At 43.6% G+C, this 10,000-nt stretch overlaps 1 protein-coding gene across 3 annotated transcripts in view; it reads left to right on the forward strand.

Annotated features, from left to right (window-relative positions):
* Positions 1-10,000, forward strand: part of LOC106817913 (transforming growth factor-beta-induced protein ig-h3-like) — a 47,368-nt gene that overhangs the window by 11,180 nt on the left and 26,188 nt on the right. For 2 of the 3 annotated variants that reach the window (XR_001395121.1, XM_014822624.1), the window contains exon 3: positions 6,951-7,040. Coding sequence is in view for 2 of the 3 variants with exons in the window: in XM_014822624.1 (XP_014678110.1) it covers positions 6,951-7,040 (90 nt within the window). In the remaining variant the exon portion in view is untranslated. Of the gene's footprint in view, positions 1-6,549; positions 6,586-6,950; positions 7,041-10,000 lie in introns of those variants that run through there. The other variant, XM_014822625.1, reaches the window with a different exon arrangement.

A 10,000-nucleotide genomic window follows, 5' to 3' on the forward strand; every position in this document is an offset into this window, starting at 1 on the left:
CTTAATTTATTATTATTATTATTATTATTATATTATTATCATCATCATTGGTAATATAGTAGTATAGTAGTAGTAGTAGTAGTATTATAGTAGTAGTAGTAGTAGTAATATTAGTATAGTAGTATCAGTAGTAGTAGTAGTAAGTAGTAGTAGTAGCTAGTAGTAGCTAGTTATAGTAGTAGTAGTAGTAGTGTAGTATAGTATGTAGTAGTAGTAGTAGTAGTAGTATAGTGGTATTAGTAGTAGTAGTATTAGTAGTAGTAGTAGTAGTAGTAGTAGTAGTATAGTAGTAGTAGTAGTAGTAGTAGTAGAGTAGTAGTAGTAGAGTAGTAGTAGTTATAGTAGTAGTAAATAGTAGTAGTAGTAGTAGTATATAGTAGTAGTAGTATAGTAAGTAGTAGTCGTATAGTAGTAGTCAGTATGGTAGTAGTATAGTCTATAGTATATAGTAGTAGTAGTAGTAGTAGTCAGTAGTAGTAATAGTCTGCGCGGCTGTTTACAGATGCTCCTGACGAGATGGAACTCCGAGTCAAACTACTTGATAATTCATGTCGTATGACCCTCAACCAAGAAGTCTGCGTCAGCCAACGTGAGTGCATTCTACTCCGTATCTCGACATCTCTGTCAACAACTATACGCGTCGTCCGTCGCTTCGGAATCCATCTCGTTTAGTTTCAACTGCGCCAATTAAGCGTGCTTGTGTGCGTGCATGCACACACAGCACGCGCTCACGCACGCACCACGCACACACACGCAGCGCCACCGCGCAGCACGCACGCACACACACACACATACACACACAACCACACACACACACACACTACAGCACATACACACACTCATGCATCGCTCGTGGAAATTCAGCCATTATAAAGAAAGGCGAGCACGCGCATACGAGTTTTGCACCGGCACGCGTTCGTGAATGTTTGTGGCACGCCTATGGTGTGCGTAGGCCGAAGCAAAAGTTCTAAAATAACGGCCTGCATGTATCGCCTTTCAACAGTACATCGGCCATTTTCAGAACTACTCTCGAACTTCCATTCCCGTGCGCAAAGGCTGCTACCGGAATCGTCAATGGAAATGCGTAGTTTGTCAGATTTAATAAGCCATTCAGATGAGATTATAAACGAAAACCCAGTGAAATTCTGACATGGGTTGTCGGCTACATCAAAACCTGTACTTAAACGGTTCCGATACATTCTGTGGGCAATTCTACCTCTAATACGTTGTGGCAAAACTATAATCACGAATACGAGGATCACAGAGAGAGGTGTGTGTGTGAAGAGAGTGGGGAAGGGAGCCGACCGAGTGGAGACCGAGATGAGGCGCTCGGAGCGGAGGAGTGATAGAGAGGAAGAGGATTGAGGGGAGGGGAGAAAGGGAGCAAGAGGGACCGGAGTAGAGTCGTTATGATGAGAACGCAAAGAGAATTAGACCCGCATGGACATACTAAGAAGAGGCGAGGCGAGAGCAGTATGAGGCGGAGCTCAGGGAAAGAAATAGCGAAAGCGAGCCGAGCAACCAGAGTCGATGAAGACTGAGCGAGAGGCAAGACGATGCAAAGGCTGAGATCCATGTAAATGATTCGGAGAGGGCGTTGAGCGGCTCATAAATGTTCCACCCGCTCGCAGCTTCGGCAGCGTGATCTTTTGTCTTCAGTCGGCCACTACGGAAGAGCCCTCCCATAAGCAGAAAAAAAACTACGTGCTTAATACGCAGAACCCCGCGCACGTGGTTGGTGTGTAGCTCTACCACGGCATCAGGGCGAGCCCCCACACATGAAGTCGATATATGACCTCAATATTCACCCGGGTATTCTGCGTCTGTCACATTCACTACAAGAATCCACGTCGCGATGGATTTGTCAATAGACTCTCTGCATCATTCAGGTAACGCCAATTCGATATACCCCGCTTGGATACCCCACCAAGACTGATTACGCAAAGTCTACAGCATTTCCCCCAACGCCCGACCGTTCACTACGTCGCCACTATACGACTGTTATAGTTCACATAATTGTCTACATCGATGAATGTATCTTTATCCAGTACCATATCAAGAGCTGGATATTAATTGGTTTAGAGATAGACCATTTTTTGGTATCGTGTTTGAGTTGAGAATTGTGCATAGGATGACTGTCAGTATCATAAGCGCAAACGAGACTATCATAGATCTATAAGAGTTGAGACTCAACAATATGCAATCTGATCATTGATCAATTAGGCACTGTGTACTCCTTCTAATTCGTGACCTAACACATCATGTCAACGTATAAGCTCGTTGTGACACTAAGTTGCCAAAGAAGATCCATCGGACTACTCGATAAAACTTACCCAAATAGGGATATGTGCTTTTGATTAACAAATAATATTGCTCCGTTAGCCAGCCTCCGCGTAATCGATCAACACATTTCTCAGGTCTCGGGCGTCGGATTACGTGTATTTATGTAATAAGTCTCAGTTGCTGACGCTGCGTGTGGAAGCACGCTAGAAGCTGCTCATAAATCATATTAACTAGAATCGAGTATTTATCTATCACGGGCGCCTACCGACCTCTATCTAGACACCGTTAAATACATGACATCATGTGTGCTCACATCAGCTCCAAAGACTGCATCTCGTCTACACTGATGATGATGTAACTCCGTAGTTATAGCATAATGTAACAACTACTTATCTCACCACGTTCGCTAAGGTAATATTATGGCCCGCCAAGGACGCCCCTTCCCGTATTTTTAATCATTACACACTCCTCATGCCTACTCCGATGCGCAACACCAGAGAACCTACAACAAACGAGTAACGATCAATTCGCTATCACAAATGATATCACATACGAGTCCCACCAGCAACAAACAAAGACATAACAAGACATCAACAGCAATAAACAACAACAAACAAAACAAACATAACAACAGGAACAACAATAACAACACACAACAATAAACAACAACAAAAACAAACATAACCAACACACAAACAAGACAATAACAACAACAAACATATATTAAAAAACAAAATTAACAACACATACAACCAAAAAACAGATTGAAACCAAACCCCAAGAAGAGCAGTAAGACATGCAATAGCTGCTATAAACGATCTCATAACAAATATCAAAACAGCCTATACAGCTCTTCAGTCCGCCCAAACCCAAAAAAAATACCTTAACAGGAGCCTTATCTTTTACGCACCCCGAGGGCGCAACATCGGTCCAAGAATTATCTCTCTAACACTAGACTAATTGAACCGACCTAAATCCTACGAACACATGGACCAGAGAGCTTACGACTCACCTGTAATAAACACTCCAAATCTAGACAAATCTCACTTAGGCAAGTAAGCACAGAGTGCCGCCCAACACACCACCCAGCCAAGAATTAAGCGTTCAATGTGAACCACACATGAGTATTCGAGAAAGCTCAACATAAGGCCTGACTCACGCACAATAAAATTTGAAATCAGACCACATAATACTCATGTAATTTACTATTATATGAAATGCGCGGTCCAAGAAATCCTGTATTTCTCAAGCACGGCAAATTATTCGGGGTCTGGAAAGCCTCGTATTTACATAAAATACCGGATCTGTTTAGATACCGTATTTCTTGGGCCTCGTATTTTGCCTCGTGTGAACGCTAAATACCGGATTTCTTGCTACGTGTAAACGCTGCTAATATCGTGTATACGCTACGTATCGTCTGTCATTCGCATATAATCAAGAGTACATAATAGGAGATTATAATTTCCTATAATAATAAGAGGATATAATCTCCTATTATGTACTCTTGATATAATCTAATAGTTGATACCGACGCGTCTGTAACGACATTACCGATAGCTAGCTTCTAATAATTTCGTCACGCGCCATAGCTTACTGACAGTGATTCCAGCATCGAAAGGATTTATTAAGATCGCAGCGCGCCTCTCCCCACGAATTCTCATCTCTGAAGCACGTACCGGACTCTGGACGCAGTTTCGATTATATAGCCACAATTGCCCGTGCGTGTGAATGCGTGTATATGCAGGAACGTATATGGTGGCTATGTCGAATGAGAGCGATTCTTAGTCGCAGGGAGCAAGCGGTCCGCCGGTCAACCCTATCTTATAGCGATTGTTAAGAATCAGATCCGGGCATAGTTCGATTGCCACCGGTTGCCGTCCCGCTGTTTACCAAAATTTGCCGATACGACGCGCTGGCGCAATCACGCAGATCAAACTAATCGCTTTCCTGTGTGTATTCGGCGGAATGTCGTCCGTTGCCGCGTCCAGTCGCACTACGGAAGAGTCAATAAACTTGACGTGTGTGTAGCCCACAGATCAGCGAGGCAACAGTAAACCGATTGTCCAAATGAGTCAACTCATCATCATCATTACCTAGCGGGCCGTGAAATGTAAACGCGCTCACGCAGGCGTATATATAATATTTTACTGCTATTATTTGATAACCATTTTTTGTTATTAAATTTGCAGTAATGTGTAAAAGAAGTACATATCAAGTGAGCGGTGAATACTATATTCGCCCTATTGCTTAGTACTATTATCAGGGGTATCTCCCCCCGCTATTATTGTTCCCTTTGATTTACTCATCGCCGGTTCACCATCCTATCTAGTATTTGCGCTCGTCTGGTTGCTGTTGGTCACAGACGATGTGTGATTACTTTCTCATCGTTACCGCGCTTCCCTTGATACCTCTTGCTCATCCACACCGAGAACTACAACAAACATAACAACATGAACAACAATAACAACAACAAACATAACAACATCAACAGCAATAACAACAACAACAACAAACATAACAACAGGAACAACAATAACAACAACAACAATAACAACAACAACAAACATAACAACAATAACAATCAACAACAAACCGGTTGGAGCTGGGGTGCGAAGATGGATCGGAGGCGCTGCGGCATAACAACAGACAACAATAACACAACAACAACAACAACAACAAACAAGGCGACAGACGATGGCATGAAACAGCAAACAGCAGCCAGTGACAACCGATGCCGACACACAGCGAAGAAAACACATTCAACAGTAACATCACCACCAGCCCGATCATCATCATCATCATCGATCATCATCATCATCTGAAACAACAACAAGCAACAACAAAAAAAGAACCACCACCAACAAAAACAGAAAAGCTCGTAGTGAAATTGAGGGCATATACTCAATAATGCGCCCCTCGTCCACTCTTATTCCCGAGTGTATATAAACTTATTACTGCGTTTCAAATAGGGTTATAAAATGAGAATCAGGAAAATTATTTACGATAAATCGCAGAGTCAACAGCAATAACAACGAAACAGCAGCAGAAGCAACACAACAGCCAACAGGAAACCACCACAACATAAACCGCAGACAAAGACAAAACAATACAACACAATTGATGGCGTCACCAGATACTCACAATGTAAACATACCAGCAAACACCGTGTTGTATACCATCCGATATTTATTATGTCTTTTGTGAATGTAATGGTGCGATCGCCCTGCTTGCCTCGGCTGCCATACTTACGAACATGGGCTCCACGCGTGGTATGCCTGAGAGAAATTAAAGTAACAACTATAGCGACCCCTCTGGGAATTTGCAACCCAACCATTAGCTTTTTTAACAGCGTTCTGGAATAATACAGAGCCCGAGTAGCACGTCAGCAATCCTGGTAGATTTTAGGTTGCACATAAATATCCATTTGTGAACTTTCCGCTGCGGCGGGTTATTGTGAATCTAGCATGGCTTCATATTCCCGCCATCATTTTGTAGCAGCCGACAACTAAATGCCTGAGTGAATCTTTCAGCTGCGGTAACATTGATTAATCGATAGGTCTCACATGCACCTCTAGCAGCAGTTTTTATGTTTTGCTCTGGTATTAGTGTCTTTGTGTCGTATCTGGCACTAGTAAGATAATTCTGCTACATACAAAAACTGCCAATAGCGCAAAGTTTATCTTCGCGATAATATCTAATAGTTGGTAACGACGCGTCTGTAAACGACATTACGCTACTACTTCTCATAATTTTGTCACCGCGTCATAGTTACTGCAGTGAATTCCAGCATTCGAAATGATTTATTAAGATCGCAGCAGCGCTCCTCTCCCGCGACGAATTCTCATCTCCGAAGCACGTAACCGAGGAAATGTGGACGCAGTTTCGCATTATAAATATAGCGCCACAATTGCGCCTGTACCTCTTACAATACTCTGGGCATAAGTAGATATTCGCTACTTTCAAAAACTGCTAATGGGCAAAGCTTGATGTTAGTTGTCATAACAAATCGACACGGCGGCCCGCCATATTTCGTTATATTGTTCACACGTGATATAGCAAATACGATCAATATTGTTATAACGCTGATATTAATCTTATTCGACATTAGCTTTATAAAGAACTTTCGCTTTATTAGCTTCAGTTATCACTGATTTACATACGATATCGGTATTGCTATAGGAATTATTTTTATTACAGGCCCAACCGTGGGGCTTTGAATGAGATGGCGTGCGAATCCACAGACAGATTACTTCCGAATGTAGGTCTGGTTCTAATAACGGCACGTATGCGGGAAAACCCCACGTAAGCTATTATTATAGTAGTATTATTGTATCATGATTAATAATTTAGTAGTAATTATTATATATAATATTATTATCTATTATTATATTGATCATCATCATTGGTATAGTATAGTAGTATTTTTATAGTAGTAGTAGTAGTAGTGAGTAGTAGTAGTAGTAATATTAGTAGTAGTAGTATATATAGTAGTAGTAGAGTAGTAGTAGTAGTAGTAGTAGTAGTAGTAGTAGTAGTAGTAGTAGTAGTAGTAGTAGTAGTAGTATTAGTAGTAGTAGTAGTAGTAGTAGTAGTAGTAGTAGTAGTAGTAGTAGTAGTAGTAGTAGTAGTAGTAGTAGTAGTAGTAATAGTCTGCGTGCTGTTTACAGTTTGCTCCTGACGAGATGGAACTCCGAGTCAAACTACTTGGATAATTCATGTCGTATGACCCTCAACCAAGAAGTCTGCGGTCAGCCAACGTGAGTGCATTCTACTCCGTATCTCGACATCTCTGTCAACAACTATACGCGTCGTCCGTCGCTTCGGAATCCATTCGTTTAGTTTCAACTGCTGCAATTTAAGCGTGCTTGTGTGCGTGCATGCACACACACACGCGCTCACGCACGCACACGCACACACGCGCGCGCACGCGCGCGCACGCACGCACACACACACACACACACACACACACACACACACACATACACACACTCATGCATGCTCGGTGGAAATTCAGCCATTATAAAGAAAGGCGAGCACGCGCATACGAGTTTTGCACGCGGGCACGCGTTCGTGAATGTTTGTGCACGCCTATGTGTGTGGCGTAGGCCGAAGCGAAATATTCTATTAAATAGACGGGCCTGCATGTATGCCTTTCAACAGTACATCGGCCATTTTCAGAACTACTCTCCGAATTCCATTCCCGTGGCGCAAAGGCTGCTACCGGAATCGTCAATGGAAATGCGTAGTTTGTCAGATTTAATAGCCATTCAGATGAGATTATAAACGAAAACCCAGGTGAAATTCTGACATGGGTTGTCGGCTACATCAAAACCTGTACTTAAACGGTTCCGATACATTGCTGTGCAATTCTACCTCTATACGTTGTGGCAAAACTATAATCACGAATACGAGGATCACAGGAGAGAGTGTGTGTGTGAAAGAGAGTGGGGGGAAGGGGAGCGAGAGTGAGACCGAGAGGGCGCTGAGAGGGTGAAGGGAGAGGATGAGGGGAGGGAGAAAGGGAGCAAGAGCGAGTGAGTGAGAGAGAGAGAGAGAGAGAGAGGGAGATAGAGAGGGAGAGAGAGAGGGAGCGAGCGTGGAAAGAAAAGGGAAAGCGAGAGCAGACCCGAGGGGGAGGGAGAGCGAGAGCGAGAGGCAGAAGGAGAGCGAGTGGGAAAGAGAGAGGGCTTGAGCTCTAACGTTCACCGGAACGTGGTGATGTTTTTTGCTCCCAGCAGTAAAAAATACGTGCAACCAGTAACCCTCGCACGTGTGTGTGACCGCGGTGGCCCATGACCGATATATGACCACTATCCGGTAATTCCGTGTCACAATACAGATCCGGTGTATTTTATGACCCGTGAACGCACGCTATACCCTATACCACCATAAGACGATTACGCTGCACGATCTTTTCCCCCAGACTGGAATGCATTGTCCTATACGATTATTGTCCAGAATTGCTCGTGAATGACTCAGACCATACAGAGCTGGTATTGGGGAGAAGCGGTGATCGGTTGTGATTGGGGTGACATTTGTCTAGGGAAACGCTAGTATAGTGGATCACATATCAAGCTGATGCGATAATAGGCTGTCTGCCTTCTAATGTGAACTGACTACAGCTGTCAACGAATACTCTTGAGAAAAGGGGCTAGTAATCACGGGTACGTAAACTGTCAGTATAGATTATGTGCTTTTGATTAAAAAAAGGCTCGTAGAACAATGGTGACACGCATGCGTCAGGTTGAGAGTCGGAACGGGTTATTGAAGAAGCGGTGCGAGGCCTCGTGTGAAGCGTTGAACCGATAAAAATTATAGAATCGATGCAACAGGCTCCGACCACCAAAACACGTTAAAAAATAACAAGTCTCGACTATCACTCCAAAGATGCTTATCTACTGAATTAGTTAACCCGAAGTTAGCAATAAACAACTGCCACCAGTATAGGATATGAGGCCCGAAGGACGCCATGCCGTATTTATCCTTCATCCCACCTACCGGGGAGGTCATTCGCTTCTAAAGATCTTCATGGCCCCCAGCTGGGTGGTGATCATGAGTGCTTACGATCTATAACTATAACAGCTATATACGCTGCTCGTTCTTGCGCAGTAAATATCCTTCAGGCTTTCACGGTCCTGGTTGTTTAGCTTAATTAGATTGGACCGTATATAGAACAGATGGTAAGAGGCGTTTCGTACTTCCTGTAATAAAACCAACGGACAATTACTGGCGCGAGCGCAAGAGCAGGCAATAGCGGTAGTGAACACATGAGATTTGTAAGCCAATGTACCACAATAGAAATTTGATTAGCATAGTACTCATTTATTTATTTATTTATATATTTATTTATTTGTTTATTTAGTTATTTATTCAACATAAGCCGGAATTATATCTACTGAGCCATATATTTAGGTCGAAGTGAAATACCTCAATTTATCGTGCGTCTTTTTTTTCTCTGTCTCTCTCTCTCTCGCTCTCTCTCTCTCTCTCTCTCTCTCTCTCTCTCTCTCTCTCTCTCTCTCTCTCTCTCTCTCTCTCTCTCTCTCTCTCTCTCTCTCTCTCTCTCGCTCTCACTTTCTCGTATTATCTTCCCTAATGGATGCGGTACTCCGCTATAATAGTCATGTTTTTACTCGAGTCAGGTATGGATGAAACCATAGTCAGTGCACTTCGCAAACAGGTTTAGCGCACGTTCCTCACTCACAGGGCGGTAATACGCACCCTCTGCTATCATAACAGTTTTGCTGAAACGAGAATGATTCTCTCGGAAAAGGCGAGAGAGGCCTTGCCATCGGCTGAACGGTTTCTGAAATGGCGTTAGATCGACCCGCTGCGGGGAGAGCTCTGATCCCATTGTCGCTGTTTACGGTAGAGGCGAACCGCAAGCCGAAAAACAAGCATGTGTCGACTCTATTAGTTCGACATACACAGTCCGCGGGCGACGAATCATCCACGGGCAAGTTTAACCTAGCGGCGACTTTAGGTGCTAGGGGGACGGAGGGTCATGAATTCAAGAATGATAATCACCCCTGGGCATGCGTCTCGTCTTTCTCTCTCTCTCCCTGCCTCTGTGTGTGTATGTGTGTGTGTGTGTGTGTGTGTGTGTGTGTGTGTGCGTGTTTGTGTGCGCGAGCGTGCGTGTGCGTGCGAGCGTGTGTGCGCATGCGTGTGAGTACGTAGGCGAGGACGTAACTCTGTAAAACAACCGTTGGGATTT

Source organism: Priapulus caudatus, unplaced genomic scaffold, assembly GCF_000485595.1.
Source record: "Priapulus caudatus unplaced genomic scaffold, Priapulus_caudatus-5.0.1 Scaffold1922, whole genome shotgun sequence".
In the NCBI taxonomy this organism is placed as follows: Eukaryota; Metazoa; Priapulida; class Priapulimorpha; order Priapulimorphida; family Priapulidae; genus Priapulus; species Priapulus caudatus.